Source organism: Neoarius graeffei, chromosome 11 (assembly GCF_027579695.1).
Source record: "Neoarius graeffei isolate fNeoGra1 chromosome 11, fNeoGra1.pri, whole genome shotgun sequence".
NCBI classification, from domain to species: Eukaryota; Metazoa; Chordata; class Actinopteri; order Siluriformes; family Ariidae; genus Neoarius; species Neoarius graeffei.
The window spans coordinates 37,213,236-37,238,587 of NC_083579.1; the positions used below are offsets into that span (position 1 = coordinate 37,213,236).

The following is a 25,352-nucleotide window of genomic DNA, read 5'->3' on the forward strand; positions in this document are numbered from 1 at the left end:
CCAGTAATGCAGCTCAGCCATTGCATGTGTTGGCTACGACACCACACACACCTTTTATAGGGGTTCACAGTGAACAGAGTCTTAGTTAAATTAATATATGGATTTTGTTCTGGAATTGCTTTTTCAGGTGATTAATATGAAACAAATTTTAAAAAATGCTGATTAAAATTGTGTAATTTAAATAAATTACTTAAACTCGTATCACAAAGTACACTCACATGAGGTGTTTTTTTTTTTTTTTTAGATGATTAAATAAAGCAATATTTTGTAAAAACTGAAGTGGAAACATTTTTCACATCGAAGTGACATGACCGGAGCACATGGAAACGCTACCAGTCTGACAAAAGAGCTGAGAACCAGCTTTAATGACATATCACTCAGTGGAGAAACAGACTATTCACAATAAGTGTGTTTTTTTTTTTTTTTAATAAAATCACTTCTATTTTGAGCAAAACTGCAGTGGAAACTTGACTATAGTTCAAGAAGCTTTTACTACTGCATTTACTATCATTTTTACTTTTCTGTTTTACAAATTTGTTCCATGCTTTTTTGCTATAATTTAAAAAGATAATTTAGCAGTTGTAGCCTAATCATGGGGCAGCACGGTGGTGTAGTGGTTAGCGCTGTCGCCTCACGGCAAGAAGGTCCGGGTTCGAGCCCCGTGGCCGGCGAAGGCCTTTCTGTGCGGAGTTTGCATGTTCTCCCCGTGTCCGCGTGGGTTTCCTCCGGGTGCTCCGGTTTCCCCCACAGTCCAAAGACATGCAGGTTAGGTTAACTGGTGACTCTAAATTGACCGTAGGTGTGAATGTGAGTGTGAATGGTTGTCTGTGTCTATGTGTCAGCCCTGTGATGACCTGGCGACTTGTCCAGGGTGTACCCCGCCTTTCACCCGTAGTCAGCTGGGATAGGCTCCAGCTTGCCTGCGACCCTGTAGAACAGGATAAGCGGTTACGGATAATGGATGGATGGATGGCCTAATCACGATGATCAATAATCACCAAAACCAAAGGCCTTTTAGTAATTTCTTTCTGCTTGGCAGCCATCGTGAGCACTTCTATCCAGTCATTTTAATTTAAAAAAAAACAACCACATGCTCATATCTGTTTGAATATGATTTGAATATGGAGAGACATGTAAATCATAAATAGAGCTACAGGACACAGAAAAAAAAAAAGTTTGGCTACTGTGCATGCGGGTTTCCTCACTCATGACAGAGCAAAACGCTCTATATTTAGCAGTAGTGTAAAGGTGCGATAGGTCAGTCTTTGTCTGTGGACGTCTTTACTAGCTCCCCGATTGGCTGTTTCTTTGCCAAGGGGTGGGACTTATAATTTACTTAATTCAGCAGGACAGGTGGAGCAGCGTCAACTGTAAATAAGAAATAAGTGCGTCTTCATGGTTGGGATATAAACCAGTGTCTCTGATAAAACTAGCGGTTAATGTGTTTGAGAACGTTACTTTGAAGAGGACACTGAAAACTGTTATGGACTATAATCCTTTTTCAGGAAAATTTACCGTAAGTTAAATACTCACATCAAAATAATCACAAGCGTGATTCTTTTTTAAATCATTTTTATTTACTGATTAAAATAAATTGCATTCATTCCACATTGATTCAAATCAACAAATCATGCTGGTTTTATCCAACACATCAGTTACGGTTTGTTTGGATCGTAGGTTTTTTTCCTTCGTTTTACGGTGAAACAGATCTCAGATCTTTTTCTGTAAATGATTAAAAATCTCTCCCTGCCTGGCATGTTCACCCCATGTGCCAGAGGACTTCCTGTTTGGAGATGTACATAGAAAATCCAATGCTATGTGCTCACTGGAGACAAAAGAGCAGACATAACACACCTGCCCAAATATTACACTTCTTTAAGATGGTAAAACCAGTTTTTCTTAAATTTTTTTTTTTTTTTTGCAAAAACAATGCTTATAAACGTTCTCCACGTTCATAAACAGAACCCGGACACACAGATTTATACTCGATGTGGCATTAAGGTACATATCGTCAATATATGTATATATATACCCAGGAGGCATGTGTCGATTAGCCTTATATCACAATATTCAAAATGAGAGATAAAGTTTTAAAATATCCTCACTGTGCCAATGTTTCTCAGTCAACAAGGGCGAAGCTTATTGATCAACCAACCAATCACAAATCAGACACTACTGCATTCCTTTAACCTGAAGTAGTGCTTTAGCGTAATCTACAGTCTGTAATTACACACGGTCGTTCACAAAATGTCAGCCATTTAATTTAGCTAGTAATTATTAGCTTGCTAGAAAAAACACATTTACTGGTTTCTACACAAACAGCCTAATTAACACTTGCTAGGCAGTGCAAAATACTAGTTTTAAATTACAATAAAAATAGTTTATTCGCCAGCTATGCAACATCTGAGCTCTAGAGCAACAGAAATAACATTAACGTTTGTTAGCCAACAATGCTATACGGTACTGTGCCATAAACGTTAGTATAAAATACTAAGGCTCGATCCTAGTTTAAGCTGAGGACAACAAAAACAAAATCTAGGTGACGTAACATGATCACATTTGTGACTGGATGTTCAAACTGAACTTAAGCTCCACCCTGAAGGCTAACGCTTAGCATAAAAGTTGCTTCTGCTGTGGTTTTGCGTTGTACATTATAGTAATAAATATTGTGATATAAATTCTAAAATTGCACATGCCCAACACCTCTCCGTGTGATTTTACCTCGCTGTGATGTTTATAAGCAGCGCAGTGCGGTGTTGGCACTGCACATGCCCCGTTGTTGGCCACTGCGTTATTGCAGACTATCCTGATTTTAAACAAATGCACAACATTCGTACCACGTATTAATAACTGGGGCCCGCTGGCCAGTCTCACAGAGACCACGTCTGAACCCACGGAACGGAGTCGGCTTCCGAAGAATCGAGATCTTAAAACAATAAGAAGTCATATTATTAAGAAGAAGAGAATAAGGCCAAGTGTAATTGCGTGTGACGTTTCCGTTTAAGTAACCGAAAGAAAAATGGTTCAGAGCCACTGGATCGTCTGCATCGTACACGTTTCCACTTGCATAGTTTGTTTTGATGTGGTCGAAACACTAAACCAGCCGAGAGCCTTTACAGAGGTGTTTTTTCCAATCATTCTTGTCTCACTGGCTTGCGCGAGCTTACTACGCACCCAAACACATGCGAATGAAATGAAAAAAGACCCATTAACTGCTCTAGGAAGAATACAAATCTCCTTTCCACATAGCAAAACTGAGGCACCGTTACTGTAAATGTTCACTCCCAGTCACCTGCTGACTCTCAGATCCAAATCAGAGAAAGGAAAAAAAAGAAAAGAAAAAAAAGGGAGAAGGGTATCTGTATTTCATGCAGACATTTGGCCGTGTTTTATCGACTCCCCAGTGGAATGTTCCTTACACGTCTCATAGCAGCTTATAGCAGGTCTGATAGAAGGACCTCAGGTTAAAGTACATTCGCTCTTCACAGTGAAAACAGGTGCATTTATATACGAGAGATCTACTGGTGTTAACCCGGAATAACAATGCCACAGCACAGCTGTGGAACCCCAACATGCCTCATTCGTAGCCCCGGAGCGGCAGGAAATAAGTCGAGAACCGAGCCGAGGCGTCTCCGAGATCTTTGGCAGCCGACAAAATGAAATTCCAGTGACTCGCTTTTTTCTTTTTTTCGCGTAGACATACACCGATAAATTGATGCAACGATACGTCACCATAAATTCTCCTCTTGGTATTTAACGTCAGCAGATGCAGGCTCATGATCAATGCTAAACCCTTACCCATCTGCTCATGATACATCATCACAGAGATCTTACAATTACAGACTCCATCCGATTGGCATGAGGACGGCCATCTTTTCCTTCCAACCGACATGCACCTAAACGCGATATCGTGATAATGTTGTGAGCCGTGATGATTCGGCACAGTTAAAGAGGCCTGAGCTGAACCTGCGCTTTTGCCCACATACACACGCACCCTGAGAACGGCTGTTTCCTGTTCACCGCTGAGAAAAAAAAAAGTGGTTCACACCTTCTGCTCCGACGACAAAAAAAACAAAAACACACACACACGATACTTTAAATACACCATGTCAGTAACATTACACACAAAACACAAGCATGAAAGCTAGTTTGATTTAGGCACGGCACAGATGCCTTAGCGCTTTCAGCATTCTTCTCCATCCAACTCGTACAATGACAAAAAAAAAAGCCACTCAAGGAAAAACGCTTCTCTAGGTTTTTGGTACGATACTAAAATAGAAAGCTGGCTCGGGGAAATTCGCACTAATCGGCATGCAGGGTTTTAAGCGGCTCCTCCTCAAACAAACAAACACTCATGCACACGCTGCAGATCAAAGCATAACCAAAACATGCGTGCACGCACGCACACACTGCAGGATTCGCCTTGTTTCGGCTGATGTTCTACCTTACACACTTGAGATACTGCGATTACAAGAACAAAATATAATTAAAACAGGGGTTTTTTTTTCCTGCATGGCTTCTTCATCTAGGCACGTGCTGATAACCGATTATACTATGCATCATGATGTTTCCATCACACAATATCATTATCGCTTAAAGATTTTTGGCAGCACGATACAGACGGTGAAACATAGACAGCCGTTTCCTTTTGGCTTCGCGTCCTTCTCAGCCGAGGATGAAACTGCCCAGTGACAGCATGAGATGAGATGTCAGCACGCGACTAGCGAAATCCAAGAGGAAGCGTTGAAACGCGTGCTTCGTTCACTTACAACATCGATTCTAGACATTTCTTTCAAATGTCATTTGAAGGAAAAAAAAAAAAAAAAGTGCACCTTTTCAGAAGGCTGGAGTTTAACGTCCATGTTCTAACACTAAAAACACCAAGCAGGATGTTTCCCCGTTTCCCTGCAGGACCTTTAAAATAGCAAAGACAGAAAGCCCATAAAAGTATCTCTCCCCCACCAACAAAGGTGTGTGTAGTCTGGAAGAGCTCAAACAACAAACAGCTCGGCTCATAGAGGAAAAATATTGAGATCCTGTGACCCGAGATCTCGGAAGGATAATCAAATTAAAAACAAACCGACCACAGAATGATTGAAAACCTTCAAAGTAACTTATCTCCGATCTCCTACCTGAGACTGAGCGAGAGTCCCGATATTGTGCTAAAGGACTCTTCGTGAAGCGTCTTCGATCAGAAACGCTCGGCCAAAGTGTACACTTCCAAAAAAAAAAATCCCATCACCACCGCCATCAACATTATTACTGAGAAATCTAACCAACAGGAAGTGATGAACAGAGTGCAAGGCTGCCAGGTTCCAGCCAATCATCTCTCAGCTTCTTGCACTCAGCTGGAAGACTTTCCCGCTTGATCGTGATGGAGCTGATAGTCTGAGGTAACTCCAGATTGAGATTTTAGAACGAAGCGATTAAAAAAAATAACAATAAAGACCCTCTCCAGCGTCCACTCATCAGCTACTAAACTTGGGCGGCTATCCATAAGCAGAATATATAGACCGATATAAATATATAGCGCTAATAATACTGGTTAAACACGGCACATACAAATACAGTGGATTCGTTCACACAGGAAATAAAAAGAAATAAAAAAAGATGTAACTGGCATTACGTACAGAGTGTTAAGTCCCACCGCGAGGGTAAGAAATGGAGAGATAAAGGAGAAGGAAAAGCAGGAAAGCAATTTTACACTTGTACTGCCTCGTAGTGGAGGTGAGAGCAGCGTTACATACAGAAAGAGCACTTTCACTATAACGGGGTGGAAAATATATAAAAAGGTGTAAAAATGAGAGCGCATCGCGTCACTGGAGGTGGAAGTGCAGCTCGTTCAGACACACGCACGCTACGTGAACGTAAACATGTGAACGAGCATGTAGAAGAGCGTAGAGGACCTCACAGTGGGCACGTGATCAGCAGAACAAATCAACACACAGCATTAACACACACTAGGGAAGGGAAAAAAAATAAAGGGGAGAGAGAGAGAGAGAGAGAGAGAGAGAGAGACTAGATGTTCTCGCTGAAGCTCTGCATCTCGCGGTGGAAGTGCAGTGTGGGGTCGTTGACTATGGCGCTGTTCTCCGTGGCGACGGAGGGATGCCAGGCGCGGCCCAGACCCTGCGACACCTCTTTCACCAGCGTCTGCACCGAATCGCCTTTAGAGAACAGGGCCTGGTCCGGGTCGAAGTCAATGCTCTCCTCCGAAACGTCCAGGACGAGCAGACTGGAGCCACGCAGCCGAGAGATGGCCACCAGGTTGTGAGACCACACCGTATAACCTGGGGGGGAAAAGGGGGAAAAGAAAAGGGAAAAAAAAATCCTTTTTAAAATTAACAGGTTTGTAATATTTTAGATCAGGGGTTTTCAAAGTGTGGGAGAGTCAGCCCCCCCTCAAAGAGCAAATAAACAACAACACCCCCCTCACAATTTTCGTTGTTGCTATACTTAATGTTCCATTCGTATTTTTAAAAAAAATGGTTGTTGTACACAGCAAGAAGGTCCGGGTTCGAGCCCCGTGGCCGGCGAGGGCCTTTCTGTGCGGAGTTTGCATGTTCTCCCCGTGTCCGCGTGGGTTTCCTCCGGGTGCTCCAGTTTCCCCCACAGTCCAAAGACATGCAGGTTAGGTTAACTGGTGACTCTAAATTGACCGTAGGTGTGAATGCGAGTGTGAATGGTTGTCTGTGTCTATGTGTCAGCCCTGTGATGACCTGGCGACTTGTCCAGGGTGTACCCCGCCTTTCGCCCGTAGTCAGCTGGGATAGGCTCCAGCTTGCCTGCCACCCTGTAGAACAGGATAAAGCGGCTAGAGATAATGAGATAATGAATGGTTGTTGTACACATTTTATTTTTTTCTTTCACATTTTAAACATCTGTGCTTTTTAAAACATCTTGTTTTACACATTTTAAACATCTCATAGCATCGTTAGCGAGCACCTCTTGGCAGACAACACACTGTGGCAGTGGAGCATCTTCAGATCCAGTCCATGAAAATCCAAACTTTAAATAATCGTGGTCATACTTCCTTCTTTTGTTGCTTGGCCCAGACTCTGTCTCCTCACTCACTGTAGCTTTAGGTACTAAAAATCGATCCATTTTAGTCTCTGGCAAAGGCTAGCTGAAGTTCGCTAAATGTCCGCAATAGTAACTTATTCTGGTTCATGTTTCCTCACGTTGCGCCCAGCCCTGAAGAACTCTGGTGCCCCCCAGGGGAGGCGCGCCCCACACTTTGAAAAGCCCCGTTTTAGATGATATTTGACGTGTCATGATTGTACATAGAGATACAGCACCTACTCAAACTTATAATATTTCTCTATAAAGACTCCTGGTCATATCAGTTAATTCCAAGCTTCTATTTATTCTTCCTTTCCCTTTTGAAATTAATAAGAAAAACCACCCCCCCGCCAAAAAACAAACAAAAAAAAAACCCCACCACCCACACCACACCCTTTTTTTTGGGGGGGGGGCTACCAGGAATTTCCCAAAAAAGTGAACAACTCTGTTCTGAAGATGTTGGAAAATCTAAAGTTATAGCTTTGCTCTGACACTGGAGACTCCTTCCAAAAATTTTCAACAAAAACACCTTATTACTGTTGTAGCGACATACAAGACACCCAGAGCAGCCTGGGGAGCAGTTGGGGGTTTGGTGCCTTGCTCAAGGGCACTTCAGCCATTCCTGCTGGTCTAGGGAATCAAACCAGTGACCTTTTGGTCCCAAAGCTGCTTCTCTATCCATCAGGCCACGGCTTCCCCCAGTCTTGCCTTGGTCTCAGACATGGAGGACTCGGGATTTTCTTTCAAAAGACCAGTGAAAACCACAACCGTGGGGATTTTACCAAATTTCCCGTGCAGGGTCTTATTTATTTATTTATTTAACATTGTTACTGTGATTGGATATAAAGTTTCCTGCTTCGCTTGCGACCAATAATGTGACTCGTTACCAATTTGAGATTTTCCTTCCTGTTAATAGCGGTCACCCTTCGCCACACCCCCTTCACACACTGGTCTGGTCCTGGGCTTGACTTGATCTCGACCCCTGAAAGTCTTGGTCTCGTTTCCGTCTCAATACACTTTGGTCTTGGTCATGACTTGGTCTCAGTTTAGATCTTGACTACAACGCTACTCCTGACAGAAGATCAAATCATGATAATGTGTTTATGTAGCACTTCTGCTGTACAAATCCCTGTGAATGAGCTGTTCCTATAGAAACAATGCATTAGAACGTTAATCAACACCTTTTGACCAAACGGAACACAGGAATTTCAGCAGCCCTGTGAGATGATAAACGAGAAACATAAGGAGTAAAAGTGCAGATATGATTAGAGTGAAGTGAGCGGTGTGTATTCACCGTGGATGACGAGCACAGACAGATGAACACAACGCCACGCCAGCAGCACCAGTGGATCCTCGTTTCTGTTCCCACTGAGGTCGGGGAATCGTCCGTCGTCTCTCGTCAGGACGAAGTGTGTGAGCGTTTTGTGGTACTGGAGCGAGACGCGCTCGAGGACGGTGTCGCCGAGTGGCGCGTTGTAACTGTCCACGTGGATCCGCTCGAGAGGCAGGCTGGGCTTCAGGACGCTCTCCAGCACGTCATCACACACATCCAGCACCATCAGGAACACTCGCAGGTCTGCGTTTCGCCTCGTCAGAGCCTTCAAGTCTGAATCGGACGCGGTGCAGTCCAGAGAGCTAGCCTCCAGGGCGGCGCCGTTGAGCAGTAAAGATAAACGCAACAGCGGTGCTCGGTTGATGTCTGCTAACAGCTGGCACATAGAGGAGGAGAAGTCGCAGTAGTCGATGGAGAGCGAGCGCAAGCTGGAGAGACGCTGCAGCTCTGAGGACGACAGCAGGCTGGAGGTCTGGTGGTCCAGGAGACTCAGGTGCTGCAGAGTCTCAGCACTTGGGTTGGACAGCGAGGACAGAGAGTGTGGCGTTAAAACGCCTGGCATGAAGGAACACGAGAGCCACTTCAACTGTCTGCTGTTCGACAGGAAGTCTTCAAACAGCTGCTGGATCCTGAGAGAGGAGAGAGAAATTGTAGAAATCATTAAGAATAAGGGGCAGTGGGATCCTCACACTGAGAACGCTTGAAAGCTTCATGTTTACTCACTATAGCACTTCTGTACAACATGAACAAAACTCTGTACTATAAATTCAGATTATCAGTTTGGTTTCTTATTTTTTTTTTTTTTATCTGAAAGTTTTATGTGAAATCCAACACCAAAAACCCATCATCATTGCTAATGCAATGTCAGTGTGCGCCACTCGCTCAAAAGCTAAAGCAGGCCACATACGAAGACTCACTTCGGAGAGCTCTCATTAAAAAAAAAATTTAAGGTGATGCAGTTTAACATGGTTAAAGAAACAGGGAAGACTGTTTATTGGGGGGGAGCACATTTTGAAAGAAATTTTTAGACATCTGTTTCAGAAACGCTTTCACAATAAGAAAAAAAAAACTGCAGAAATGAGAAAAATGGAATGATCCCAAGTTCCGTTTTTAAGACCGATGTATTAGGCACTACTGTTTTTCTCTACAGCAGCAGAAACAGGATCTCAGAGTTCTCCAAATCAGTGTTTCTCAACCACTGGGCTGCAGCCAATTAGTCTCATCTCATTATCTCTAGCCACTTTATCCTGTTCTACAGGGTCGCAGGCAAGCTGGAGCCTATCCCAGCTGACTACGGGCGAAAGGCGGGGTACACCCTGGACAAGTCACCAGGTCATCACAGGGCTGACACATAGACACAGACAACCATTCACACTCACATTCACACCTACGGTCAATTTAGAGTCACCAGTTAACCTAACCTGCATGTCTTTGGACTGTGGGGGAAACCGGAGCACCCGGAGGAAACCCACGCGGACACGGGGAGAACATGCAAACTCCGCACAGAAAGGCCTTCACCGGCCACGGGGCTCCAACCCGGACCTTCTTGCTGTGAGGCGACAGCACTAACCACTACACCACCGTGCCGCCCACGGCCGATTAGTGGGCCACAATTTTTCTTAAAGTTTGAAGCCAAATACTAAATAGTTCAGGATGCTGTAGTGTCCCAAATCCAGTAGCTGGTTTGACATACACCTTTCAATTGGAATACATACATTTGTAGGTAAATTAAGAACAACAAGTCTTTATTATTGTCACATTCCTCCTTTGCATTTAACCCCCCCCCATGCGTGCGTGCGCATGCACGGACACACTGGGCAAAATAAATAAATACGTTTGTGTGTAAATTATATGGATCTGTGATGCCTGCCGGACGAGAAGAGCAGGGAGGATTGAGAATCGAACAGCTGTGGTTTGTTTACACCCGATACTAAAACTTGTAGCATCCTAGCAACCGTCACAAAAGACGCGTACAAAACCCAGAAATTCCTAATTACCTGGTCAAAAACAATACAGGCTTTAGCGCCATCTGCAGATAAGGACGCTGTTTTCACAGAGGCGTTGCGAAGTATCATCATCATCATGGTCACGTTTGTTTCTAGCCATATTTATAACACTGTTTAAATATTCTGCTTCATGATTCTGCTTTCGTTTGCGTTTAGTTTTTGTAAATACCACGCCTGCTAACAAACACTCTTCCTGCACTTGGCTCCATCTACCGCCTTATAATGTCCTGATCCCCAGATCTTTAACCCAGTCACATATAAAAAGTTGTACTCCTCCATGCTCTTCCAGGTTTCCATCTGTGTGTCCGTGTAGAACGATGTCTGCAGCACCAGGTAGTTTGAGATGTCGGGAAACTCAACGGATGGATAATTTTTCAATTCATCATGAATAATTTTATTTAAACACAAGTTGATCAGCAGAGCTGGTGGGGTCGTGCATGTACAGATACAAAAGACTAAAAATGTACAAAATCTTAAAAAAAAAAGAACTTAAAATGTTGACTATCTGTTAATTATCTTTAAGTTAATTAGTAGTATGCGTAACTATTGTCTTTGTATTTAATTCCAGCTACAATAGGATCAAAATTTATTCTACTAATGTCAAATTTAGCTCGTAAATTTCTCTTTCCTAGGGAAAAATCCTTCTTTGTTAGTGTGTAAGGATCTAATCCCATTGAGTGGTTTCTATATCCACTTCTTTTGCGTGGACTTCTTGGTTTTAATAACTTGCTTGTTTGCTGTACACAAATGTAGGTACAGTCGCCACCTACTGTCCAAGAACTACAACTCCCATCAACTAACTTCCGCGGTGACCTACGTCATGGCTGGGCGGGATCACCTACGTCACTTCCTCCATGATCCTATAAGTGACCCGGAAATCCGCCATTCTTCCTCTTTTGGCGCCGCGTGAATTCAACACGGACACAAGGAGGCCCGCTCACCAGAACATCTAGAACCAAGACGTCTGCTTTGCAAGTAAGAATTTAGCACGTTTTCTTTCATTTGCCACGGTAAAACTCCAGAATCGCGCGATCTAACTCAGACTGAGTTACAACCGGTTTCCTTTCATTTGTTCATAAGTAACGTTATGACTGCCGCCCAAAGCAGTTTAATCAAAAGTTAGAAGCGACCGGATTTCTTCTGACTAAAGCGCTGTGCACATTGTTTGATCAGAGACTTTTCTTCACGAACGATAAAGCGTCGGACCAAGAAATTCTCTGCGTCTTCACGGAAGCGACTCACGTGCTCCTGTGGACTCCAAAAGTCCCGGAACATCTCTATAATCTTGCATAAGCAAGATACTGGAAGTAAGACTGGCATTTTTGGGCAAAAAGACTAGTCTTAGGAATTAGCTTTATGAAGTAGTGTGAATTTAAACTCAGGAATTGTTTAATTGTGCACACTGTAGACAGTTAGAGTGTGAATTGGTCATTGTCCTATGTTCTCTCAGTTGTTTTTTTTTTATTTAGATAGGCTGTTGCATGCTTCTGCCATCCTTTCTAACCTTTAATTTCATTATTACACATCTTTTGACCTCATCAAGATTTCAGTGGATTTGGTAATGTTATAAGCTAGTGGAATTAGCAATCAGCTAATCCTTTGTTCTCCTCAAAAACACGTGGTGACCCATCCCCCAACTCACACATACACTCTCTCTCTCTCTCACACACACACACACACACACACACACACACACACACACACACACATTCCAATAATAAATTCAATTAATTGTTAAACTGTGTCTGTGTTGCTTCCATATTGTTGAAGTCATCCAATCTCAAAGAATTCCAAAGTGTATATGAATGCCATTGGCTGTAGCTTTATGTAGCTCGGTAAGTGATACATTGCTGCATTGGAAGTGATCATAATAGTTTGGAATATACCATAATTTAGCTGTTTGGTAATTTATTATTAAGCACCAAAATTAATGGTATTATTAAATGAGACTGATTTAATGAGATTGATCACTTAAGACCAATTGCACATACATGTACCTACACACACATGGCAGTAAGTTCTTGTGTTAATGGACCAGACTCCACTTTTGGATCATTAATCCCTTTTGAGTGAAAACGCCCTGCATGCATGGTTTTATGTTGGCTTCGGGCACATCCATACAGTTTTAAATACAATACCTACCATTAAAACTATTTGTTTTTATTATATTTATTCAATTCCTGGGCTCCCATCTGTAACAGGGAATCGTGTGTTCCATTAATACACTTTACAATAGATTATTAGAGTCTAACAAAATAGATGAACCAAAATAATTAGGGATCTTTTTTAACGGCCCCGACTCGTTACAAGTATGAATAAGTGGGGCTTAAAGTGGAAAAGGTTGAGAACCCCTGGTCTAAATCACCGAGGAAACTTTAACAAATGAAACACAGTGAAAATTGCGGTGTCGTGCTTTATTAACGTCATGCATCTCTCAGCACAGACCTGCTTCAAACAACAGACCTCAGCTGGACTTACTCTTTAATTTTCTTGCCTCCTCGGTCGACCTGGTTGAGGTAAGAGCCGTCCTGCAGAACATCATCCTGAAGAACGAACGTGTCTCCGTACACACTGAGCTTCTGCAGATTCCTGCACAAAGCCAAAGAATATTACATTTTCTAGCATTAGGACAGGACTGTACTGAAATGGAGGATTTCACAGTGTTAGGAAGGTACTATTCCTCACACACACACACACACTAAAGCCTCTCGTGTGAAAGTGCAGGAATAACCCTAACTGCTGAGAGCGGCCATGTGTAATAACAAAAACACTGAGCTTTTCACAAGCAGTCAAATCCAGAAACATGGTTAAAGAAAAGCTCCACAGTGTGCACACATCTGCACCGAGCTTTAAAACATCATGCTGAGGCAACAGGACACGACCCTGGGTTTCTCTATAGCATGTTTTCCCTCTACTGCTGGAAACAGCTTTGTAATATTGCATACAAGGCATGTAACGAGTCACAATGCAATTCACATTCCGATTTTACCATAATATTGCTGGGTAAAAAAAAAAAAAAAAAAAAAAATTACCAAAAAATTTCCAACATTTTTCTTCCATCAAATGTTCCTTTTGTTTAATTAAAAAAAAAAAAACTTTTTGTAAAATTGAGTAAAACATAACAGCCTATTAACTAAAACATTCCTTTTATTAAAAATGAAAATATAACCGATACGGCTTTTATTAATAAAAATATAAACATTTCTACTTCCTCCATTTGTCTCTCTTTTCTTTGGCTTTTGTCAGTCTGTGAAAGAAAGCTCTGCTTTCTTGTTAAATCTATTTGTACGGTCAATCACACAGCAGCCCTTTCTCATTTTAGATCGGTTTTTTGTGCGTTTTCACAGCATCAAGGCCTCTGCATGCTCTTGCGACAAGGCTTTCGCAGATAGCTTTTCGCAGACAGTTGTAATTTATCGTTGAGCGGGGAGTAAAGGCGTGTATAGGCGTGCGCGATGTTATTCACCGCCACAACGCAAGGGGGCACGAAGTCGCGAAATCGCTAGGAGTAGTTGGTGGGCGTGGTTAGTGGAGTGTTTATCCTCCGGTTACTGAGCAACAGGTCATTCAACACCAACAACAATGGCGACTGGATGAGTTCGCACTTTGATCGAGATGCAGCTGAAGGATCTAGAAATCACTTCCTCGATCAACCGCTCTTCGTGCTGCTCCATCTTTGCTCGTGTTTTTAAAAAATGCCGGTCGTGAAAACAAACCAAACCGGGGAAGTAGGGAAACGGAAGTGCGTGTACAGCGGATGTAGAGTGGACCAATCAGAGCCCTCGTCTGCGAGGCTGTCTGCGGTGGTCACAATTTTTGGGAGGTGCGCGTAGAGCGTCTGCGAAGGGGGGGGCTTCGCAGACGCCATCTGCGAGGACTGGGTTGTCAGCATAAATTGGCCCTTAGACCTGAGTTACTTCCGCCCAGGGTGAAATCACATCTATTCCCACTATTACATGTTAATAAGATACATTAACAAATGCACTTACAATAAGGAAAAACTGTGATTATGCAATATGGTAATAAGGGTGATTCAGTTTTAATTTCGTCAATTCAAATCGTTAGAAATGCATCACAATTTATCATCACACAATACTTGAGTAAACTGAACAGGAGCTGTATACATGCTGTTGAGTTCTGGAGTAGTCGGTGATGCCGTGCGATTACACGAGGAAGATCCTCCAACAATAGCCATGCAATTAAAGAGAATCTGCTGACGCCGTCGATTACACAGAAATCAGCTCATACAGAACATACACAAATGATCCCTCGGTAGAATGGTAACAGGATACAAGAAGCTGGAATTCGCCACAATTTTTCTGCATGCCACATGCCTTTTTACTCCATTAGAACGGTACCGCGAGGGCACGTCAAATCTGCCACGTTTCAACGATCTGCTCCTTGAGGTGCGTCTTCCTATCAGTGGACTTTAGTCGAGTGTCGTAGCAGCGCTCACTCTCTGGCATTTTATTCAGAAATTTTTCACACCGACGTACTGTTTATCAAGTGTCTCTGGTTGCAAGGACGCTAATAAAACAGTCGCTGATAACATGAAGGCTTTCAGACGTGGCTGATCTCAACTCGCAGCCAAAATACATGATTTTAATCTGTGACTGCAAAAAATCAGAAGGGGGGGGATATATATCACACAGAGTGTGTATAGGCAGTCCTGGAGTTGTAGTGCGGATAAGATAATTAGGCTGAAAGGTTAGAGAAGCAGCTTTGGTATCAAAAAGGTCATCCTGCTTTGGATCAGCAGGAAAACATGTGGGTTGGGGGAATGAACAGCATGTTCCAGCATGTTCCCCTCCCTCTACATCCATGGCTCAAGTGCCCTTGAACAAGGCACCTAAACCACCAACTGTTCCCTTAGTGCCGTAGCGCAGCTGCCCACTGCTCTATGTGCGCACGTGTGTGTTCACACCCCCAAACTGGTTAAATGCAGAGAAAGAATTTCACTGTGAGGAAGAAACCTTTGTCACATGCACACTTCAAGCACAGTGAAATTCATCCTCTGCATTTAACCCATCTGAAGCAGTGAACATGCGCGCGCACACAGAGCAGTGGGCAGCCACACCAGAGTGCCCGGGGAGCAGTCACCTTGGCCCAAGGCCGCCCCACATTAACCTAACCTGCATGTCTTTGGACTGTGGGGGGGAAACCCACGCAGACACGGGGAGAACATGCAAACTCCACACAGAAAGGCCCTCGCCGGCCGCTGGGTTCGAACCCGGAACCTTCTTGCTGTGAGGCGACCGTGCTAATCACTACACCACTGTGCTCCAAGGTACGTGTGACAAAAGGTTTATTAAAAAAAATAAATAAAATGCTGCACGCAGTACATTGCCGAGAAGTACAGAGCCTCCGGGGCTCCACAGATACCCCTTTTCCACCAAATCAGTTCCAGGGCTGGTTCGGGGCCGGTGCTGGTTCACAACTCGTTCAACTTGCGAGCCAGCTGAGAACCAGTTTGCTTTTCCATCGCTCGCGGTGCTAAGGGAAGCCACGTCATTACGTCGCTGTATACGTCAGTTACGTCGCTACGTTTCCATAAACCTTGGCGCGAATATTGAAGCAACAACAACAACACGGAAGAAGCAGCAGCAACAATAATAATAATGGATGACTTCGCGTTTGTACAGCTGCTGCTTCTCGTCGCTTAAAAATGCCGATCTTTCATGGTCTTGCGATTGTTGTTGGTCTTAACAACTCCGCCCCCCCGCTGACGTAAGTGGTTCTTTCCTCTGACCCAGCAGAGAGTTGGTGCTAGCCTGGAACCGGTTTTTCTGGCCCCAGAGCCAGTTCTGTGTCAGTGGAAACAGAAAACCCGGTTCCAAACTAAGCACTGGCCCCGAACCAGCCCTGGAACTGCTTTGGTGGAAAAGGGGCATGAGACGACTCCGCGTGGCTTGTACGTTTTTCAGCATAAGCTGCAGGTGAGCTAGTGTAAGCTACTGCTACAAGCACTTATTTGTACACAGGTGAAGGGGAGCGTGAAACCTGTGATCATTAGAAATATGGTCATTTTTATACATTCTCTGAACTTCCACTGCTACAGAGATGACGTCCTACACAAACACGCAATATCTGCTTCCAGGTCTGTTCATTATCACGGGCTGTTGCGGGTTTCTGCTCAATATTCCACTGCCGTTCCCGTAACACTACGGGATTTCAAGTCATAAATATCTAATGTTTGATATTTACTAGCACAATTTGAAATCAGGACGGCTCCGATCCAGTTAATGACCAAGATTATGTCTAAACCCCTCAACCTACAGGATTATTTGGGCAGATAACTGGTTCCGACTAGTCTCAAGAGAATTTTTATTTTTATATACACATCACTCACTCACACACACACCTATTTGCAGCAAGGTTGTCACAGTAACCATTTTCTCAGGGATTATTCTGGTTTACTAGTTTTCCCACCGTGCTCTCCTCCTCGTGTTGACACTTCAAAAAGTTGGTGTGTAAATATAAAAATTACCTCTTTTTTTTTATATCTACTTTCCTTCCCACAACTAGCAATCCTCATCATCATCTATCAAGGATCGGTGAGAATTATTCCTGCCGCCCTACTCCTACTACCTCCAAATCCAAAACACCACAAAGCTCATTCAGGCTTAAATCATCATGACTGAAGGCCATTCTCAGCAGCAGCGCAGACTGATGACATCATCGGGCAGGGACGGGCTAAACAATGTTGTTTCAGGAACGTTCAGATCCTTCTTAAAAGGTTTAAAAGACAGGTGTGTGAAGGAGCGGAGGAGTTAGGGGGATGTGTGTTAAAACACTGAACTGTTCAACAGAATGAGAAACCCTTCAGTAAACGCCGAGCCACACCTGGATCACCACCACTCCATGGTCAATAACGCTTCTGGAAAATGTCAATAACGTTCAGTTAATAAGAACAAATTATACCGCGATATAGATTTTATTTATTTAGCCGTATCCATATATGCTTTAAAGTGCCATTCCACCATTGGATGTATTCTTTGGCATAAAATACAATATATTTTGACAACATATATAAATGGTATCACTAGATAGAGAAATCTTTTAGCTTCAAAATGATATATCAAACAATTTTTTGACGACAAGTATATTAATTTTGCGACCAAAGTCACCTACCCTTTTAATTTCCGCGCGTGAGGTCATCGGCAGGTTCCCCTTCTTGTGTACCACGTGACGTGGCACATATCAGCAATGGCGGATAGAACGCGATAAAAATAATACCAATAAATCTAGCTAATACCAATAAATCTAGCTAACTGAAAGATTAACTCAAAATTTTTCGCAATTTTTTGGCCCCCATATACGAGGACAAATGACTCTCTCACTTTGGGGGTTTCCTGGTCTAAAAATAGACCGACACGTGGTACACAAGAAGGGGAACCTGCCGATGACATCACGTTTCACTACCGCGCGGAAATTAAAAGGGTAGGTGACTTTGGTCGCAAAATTAATATACTTGTTGTCAAAAAATGATGTTTGATATATCATTTTGAAGCTAAAAGATTTCTCTGTCTAGTCATGTTGTCATAAAATATATTGTATTTTATGCCAAAGAATACATCCAATGGTGGAATGGCACTTTAATTATGTTTGTGCGGTACAAAAACACAAAGTTCCCCATTTATGAACAACTCGCTTCAAGACAACATAATGCAGTACGGTCACTCATTATACCAGACAAACATCTGATTCATCCAAACCAAAAGACCAGCATTTAAAGGAGAACTGAAGTCATTTTTAAACTTGCTTCATTTCTTAATTAACATGTTATTCAACTACGTTTTCGGTTTTAGCAACTTTATATCGTGACTCGTATTGCCAACTAATTGCAATTAAATATTATACTTATCGGCCTATTCGGTTTTTAGCCGTGTTGAATTTAGTTCGTTTGGTCCACGGCAGGCGTCGCTTATCCGTGCGATCTTCACGAGACTTGTGCGAGACTTCGAAACGTGAAGTGTCGGCGCTGCCATTTTGAAAACTGTTTTCCAAACGAAATACTGCACAAAAACGAGTTTAAATGACGATTACTGCCGACTTTTTTCAAACTTTCCTGATTGCTATCAAAACAAACAAAACTTTTGGCTTGATTACATCAGCATTCGAAAGAGGGCACGCGCATCTTTTGACAACACTGGTCACTTTGATTTCCGCTGTACGTTTTACTTCCGTCCTACGATGTCTCGTGCAGGTCTCAACGAACCTCATTTACACCCATTGCTTTGACATATGGACTGATATATTACAGAGCATATTTCAAAACACTCATAACTTGTTCTAGCAGTGACAAAATAGCGATCAAAAATACATTCCTATATTTAATAAAATGAGATAAATAGAATTTTGATGATTAAAAAAATGCCTTCAGTTCTCCTTTAATCCTCTTTAAAATCAGGTTAATGTTCAATTACGCAATCAGGGCATCTGTTGCTCTTAAAGCAGCAATATGTAACTTGTCAATTACAGAACATCTCTCAGTTCATTTAGACCTGGTTCATATTTACTTTTTCTTATTCCAGAGGATCCAACAAGCAGCACTGTCACCTCACAGTAAGAAGGTTCTGGGTTCGAACCTCACAGCTGACAGGGGCTTTTTTTTGTATCGAGTCTGCGTGTCTTTGAACTGTGGGTTTCCTCCCCACGGTCCAAAAACATGTGGTTAGGTTAACTGGCTACTGACACGCCAGAGGTGTGAATGATTCAGAGTCAATAATGATTCAGGAAACCACTACTATAACCACGACTGCTGGAGCTGTCAGAGTGCCCATGCCACTGCAGCGATACGCTAAATAGATGACCGACAGAGAATTTAACTCCAACTCATTTGTTGAAGTTTAAATAAAAATCAGGAAATGCATAAATGTTAATTATAAATGTGTTGCTGAGGCCATACCTGTAAATACATCATTACACTTCTGTTAATCAAATGCATATACACTAGGGGTGGGCAAAAATATCGATACGGCGATATATCGTGATACTTGGTCTTCCGATTCAATATCGATACTCAAAATTTGAATATCGATATTTTTTTTCAAATAATAAATCATGTTTCAGACGGGTTGTAAATCCAGTACGACTTCCGCACCTCCGCTCCGCAAGGTGTCGCTGTGCCGCTACCTCACTGCAAGGCACTCTTCATCTTCTCTTTTTTTCCTGGCGGTTGCAGTGAGGAAAAAAAACAAGCAAGCATGGCTGTTAATGTAAACCTAGAGACGCCGCCGAACTTTAAGGCAGATGTTTGGAGGCACTTTGGATTCCAAAGGAAAGGAGAAAAAAAAAAAGTGAGCTGGACAAAGAGTACGCACTTTGCAAAACCTGTTTCGCTCCAATTAGATATTCAGGTAACACAACAAACTTGCGAACTTACTTAGCACGACACCACCCCGACATATTAGCTCAGCCGGAGCCGCCGAAACCCGACCCGAAGCAAACTACACTGGACAGCGCCGAAGTCCTCCCGTCTACTTCAGTGATGTGTGACTTACTGTAACTGTGAACTTAATTTTGTCATTTAAGGCCAAAGGCAAGAAGCTGCACTTTATTTTGCATTTTCAATTTTAGTGTGTGAGAGATGCTGCATTTTATTTTGAGTATTTACTCAAAGTTCAGAAGAAACGTGATTCACTGAGGTTTCAATTCAGTTTCAGTGTGTGGACACTGACCCACACTGCACTTTGTTTCATAATTGTGCTCAGGGAGACTAATGGCCCTTTTCCACTACCCTTTTTCAGCTCACTTCAGCCCGACACGGCTCGCGGTTCCACTACCAAAGAACAGCACGACTCAGCTCGCTTCAGCCCTGCTTAGCCCCTAAAACTCGCCCCTAATACTCGTTTTGGAGTAGGGCTGAAGCAAGCCGAGCCAAACCGAGCCGAGTGAGGCTGGGGGCGTGAGCAGACACTCCCCTGTGCACCGATTGGTGAGGAGGAGTGTCCTCACATGCCCATACACGCCCCGCGAGCACGCTGGGATCTGTAAACACCGTAAACCCGGAAGAAGAAGAATTACGAATTACAAGAATTTCTGAAGCCTTATGCGCCTCGCCTCATCTATACGCTCTTGCCAGTATCTGTTGGCGTTGTCGGTGACAACAAGCCACAGCACCAAGACCAGCAACACTAACGACTCCATGTCCTCCATGTTTATTGTTTACTATCCGGGTCGTGAGACTACCGCTTAAAAGATCACTGATGTCACTGTTTGCGCCGCCTAACGACATCACGTGACGTCCACCCACTTTCGCTAACTCCACCCAATGTGTCCACCCACTTCCAGCCAGCACGGTTCAGCGCGGTTGTAGTCGAAATGCAACTCCAACAGCCTCGCTCAGCTCGACTCAGCCCAACTCAGCACGGCACGGCTCAGCCCGACTCAGCCACGTTTGTAGTGGAAAAGCGGCATAAGACGCACACTGCACTTTTCAATGTGTTCCAGACGGTGTGTTGTTCCTGCAAATATGTTGTAACTTGGGCTTGTATAGTTACAATAAAATGGCATGGATAATTAGAATTACATTGTTTTGACTCAGTTTATCCCATGAATTATCACCATCATCTGATGTACATACAACTCGGATTTTAAGATGCATAATGCAGTTTACATTTTTCAGTGAACTATGTAGAATATCGCAATATATCGCAATATCGTATCGTGATGCGTATCGTATCGTGAGGTCCTTGGCAATACCCACCCCTAATATACACAATCCTTAACAAAACCTGAATTAGCACCATTTATGATAAACAATAAAACTGAGCAGCAGTGCATTCGTCTGAACTGTTCTTCTAAATGTATTCATACTCTCATAGCTGTTTCACACATAAATCCATTTTTCCAAAACAAACTTCTTTTCTTGTTACTAATATTTACATGCAAGTATGTTCATTATAATTTAACACGTTTCTATAAATCTGCTATATCTGAGATTAAAGTGCGCATCACGGGTAAATTCAGGAGCGAGATCAATGTAATTCTCCTGTTTTATATTAAACTTTGGTCAAATGTGTGTAACATTTCGCATTTTGCACAATACCAGAAAAATTCAGTTGAAATCAAGCCATTTGAGGCGAATTGGTCTGCCTCTGAAAAAACTTGCCATTTGGATTTCCCGGCAAACATTGATTTTCGTGACGTCGCGTGCGGGACGCCTCCCTCTGAATCCTACGCCAGCGCTGGTTTGTTTATGAGAAAACAACCTTTTCTGCAAATTTCTTCAACGTTATCACGTAATTATTAAAATGGTGAACAGATGTATCGTAGGAGGGTGTAGCAACACCAGTCTTGATGGGATTAGTACTCATCTGCCGCTTTTCCACTACAAACGCGGCTGAGTCGGGCTGAGCCGTGCCGTGTTGAGTTGGGCTGAGCGGGGCTGTTGGAGTTGCATTTCGACTACAACCCAGCCAGCACGGTTCAGCGCGAAGTGGGTGGACACATTGGGTGGAGTTAGCGAAAGTGGGTGGACGTCAGGTGATGTCGTTAAACAGCGCAAACAGTGACATCAGTGATCTTTTAAGCGGTAGTCTCACGACCCGAATAGTAAACAATAAACATGGAGGACATGGAGTCGTTAGTGTTGCTGGTCTTGGTGCTGTGGCTTGTTGTCACCGACAACGCGGACAGATACTGGCAAGAGCGTATAGATGAGGCGAGGCGCATAAGGCTTCAGAAATTCTCGTAATTCTTCTCCTTCCGGGTTTGCGGTGTTTACAGATCCCAGCGTGCTCGCGGGGCGTGTGTGGGCATGTGAGGACACTCCTCCTCACCAATCAGTGCACAGGGGAGTGTCTGCTCACGCCCCCAGCCTCACTCGGCTCACTTCGGCTCGCTTCAGCCCTACTCCAAAACAGTGCGAGTTTTAGGGGCTAAGCAGGGCTGAAGCGAGCTGAGTCGTGCCGGTTTTTGGTAGTCGAAACGTGAGCCGTGTCGGGCTGAAGCGAGCTGAAAAAGGGTAGTGGAAAAGGGCCAATTGTTTCCCAAAAGACCGGACAATGAGAGAGAAATGGGAGCGCTTGGTCTACACAGGCTGTGCACTGAAACCGTGCAAAGCTCGCGCAGCCTGCTGGCGCTTCCGCAGGTGACGTCACGAATCTGGCTCCAGACTCCCTTGGGATTTTTCCAGACGCGTTTTGTTATTTTATTTTTTTCTGCTGTAGACAGATGACCTTGTGCAAAATTACCCTTCTGGATGAGTGTGTAAAGGGACATGCTTTCATAAAAAAACAAACACTAAATTGGTCCAGAATATGCACGGTTTGTTTTTAAAACACCAAACCTGTTATTTATTCATGACGTCATCTCTTCATATTTTTTTTTTTAAATCGCTGCTGCTGATATTGTCCTGTCACTGCGTTTCCCAAATTGCGCTCAGGTGACAATTCCATATTTCAGTGCAAAATCGCTCGCTGCTAAACTCGGTCTACACTGAGACTGCGCAGAGCTCGCGCTTCCGCAGGTGACGTCACGAATCTGGCTCCAGACTCCCTTGGGATTTTTCCAGACGCGTTTTGTTATTTTATTTTTTTCTGCTGTAGACAGATGGCCTTGTGCAGAATTACCCTTCTGGATGAGTGTGTAAAGGGACATGCTTTCATAAAAAAAGAACACTAAATTGGTCCAGGATATGCACTGTTTTTAAAACACCAAACCTGTTATTTATTCATGACGTCATCTGTTCAGTCCACTATATTTTTATTATCGCTGTTGATATTGTCCTGTCACTGCGCCAGAAGCCGCTATCAGCATTGTTGTTGTTGTTGTTGTTGTTTATGTGCGGATGTACCTGTTGTTCCTCAGGCTGCTGAACACACACAGCACGTGCTGCAGGTAGGTTTGGCTCGCGCTCCTCCAGCGCTCGTGACTCTGCGGTTCTCCCCCGCACGCGTCCAGCGGCCCGAACTCCAGCTGCAGCTCGCGCACGAACGAGCCGAACCGTCTCATGAGGAACTCGAGCCGCGGGGTGTCCTCTTCCTGTCCCGGTCCTGACCCGGTTCCGGTACCGAAGCGCAGTTTGAGCTCGCTCCACAGTGCGGGGTAGAACAGACACTCCCTCCAGCGCGCGCACACGGCCGAGGCCCGCAGCTTGTCCCGCTCCGACAGGAACGAAAAGATGTGGACGATGAGCTCGCTGGGTAACGCCGAGGCCCCAACGCTGCCGCGCAGAGCCATGGCGGGAGGACCGGGGGGAATTAACGACCGTTTCGCTACAAAAATAACGGAGACGCAGAGAAAAGCGACCTCTTTATCAGACCGCTACACGGGGAGCAGACAGCAGGATTAAATCTCCACCGACTAAAAATTTCCCCCGACAACAAGAACCAGCACCGACGAGCTCAGCTTTCAACACTACCGGGTTTATACCATCTCTCTGTTCTTATAGAGGGGGGGCCACCACACAGCCGACACCTTCACTGTTTAAACCCTCTCTCTTTTATCAACACACAACACTCGTGCACGTAGTGATTCCTTAAATACAAACACTTTAAAAGATATATGACGCATAATGTTTATGATAGTAGTGTATTATTTTTGTTGTTTATTCGAGAAACCCCTTCCGCTGCAAACGGTAGCGTCCGGAGTGGCGTTGTTTTTGCTATTCCATGAATGACCGCTAGAGGCCGCAAAAAATCCCAAATGTGCTTGAGAGTGTGAAAACGCATTGATGTCTGTGTAAAATATCTGGATGGTTGATTGGCTCGGCAGACTGGCCGCCATATTACCACGCACATCGCATCAGTACGGTCAGATCTCTCTGCCTAGGAAACTACAAAACTGGACATGCCCTGCATTCATGTGCTCTGGGAAGATGATATTTTCCAGTTGGGAAGTGGTATTTACCAGTGTGTTGTGTTCACATGCTTTTGTTGTGGTTGACAAATTAAAGATGGTGGACCAGATTCAAGTTAGCAATAGTTAGTTAGCTATCGTTAGCAATAGCGTCTGCTCTGGATAGGTAAAAACAAACCATAACAACGCATTTTTAAAGGAAACGGATTTCTAATGTATTATATTACACTTGTTAATGACGCAACATTGCATAGACACCAAAAACTACCCACTAGTACTAGTAAAAAAAAAACTTTAGTAGCGTACAATGCTTAGCATTCAAGTGTCTTGTACCGCTCGCCGCCATGTTGAAAAGGTTAAAGTTCATCTCATCTCGGCAACTCGTGTATCAAAATTTTCTACGAGTTGCCCAGTGGAAAATACCACAAGAGGGGGCGTTCATGTGTGTTTTCCATGTCGGCGTTTGGTATTTACCATAATTCCCATAGCACATGAACGCAGCAATGGTATTCGTCTAGCTGTTGAGGAAAAAAAACGCACTGGACGTGTGTCAGTGTGTGAATGGTTGATTTTTGTGGGGCTGTTTGTGTTTTAATCATAATGTACAGTATTCAATACATTTTATCATCATTGATACATTCAGGAAAATTACTGCATATTCATAGCTGCTTATCCTGTTCTACAAGGTCGCAGGCAAGCTGGAGCCTATCCCAGCTGACTACGGGCGAAAGGCGGGGTACACCCTGGACAAGTCGCCAGGTCATCACAGGGCCGACACATAGACACAGACAACCATTCACACTCACATTCACACCTACGCTCAATTTAGAGTCACCGATTAGCCTAACCTGCATGTCTTTGGACTGTGGGAGAAACCAGATTTCCCAGAGGAAACCCACGCAGACACGGGGAGAACATGCAAACTCCACACAGAAAGGCCCTCGTCGGCCGCTGAGCTCAAACCCGGGACCTTCTTGCTGTGAGGTGACCATGCCAACCACTACACCACCGTGCTGCCTCATTCATTCATTCATTCATTTGACCAAATAGAAAATACATAGACAATATGTGCCCAACAGGGAAGAAAACAAAGTGGGCATTACAAGATGACTGAACAATTCTGGTTTCCACAGAAATGGAGACAGCAT

The 25,352-nt window shown here is 43.7% G+C and overlaps 1 protein-coding gene across 1 annotated transcript; it reads right to left on the reverse strand.

Annotated features, from left to right (window-relative positions):
- Positions 1-1,555: 1,555 nt before the first annotated feature.
- On the reverse strand, positions 1,556-23,781 carry LOC132894231 (F-box only protein 33). Its single transcript, XM_060933785.1, has 4 exons — positions 23,201-23,781; positions 12,880-12,990; positions 8,357-9,024; positions 1,556-6,290 (listed from the first exon to the last, which is right to left on the reverse strand). Exons 1-4 carry the CDS (start codon positions 23,584-23,586, stop codon positions 6,019-6,021), a joined length of 1,437 nt encoding a protein of 478 aa, XP_060789768.1. The 5' UTR covers positions 23,587-23,781; the 3' UTR covers positions 1,556-6,018.
- Between the last annotated feature and the right edge of the window lie 1,571 nt (positions 23,782-25,352).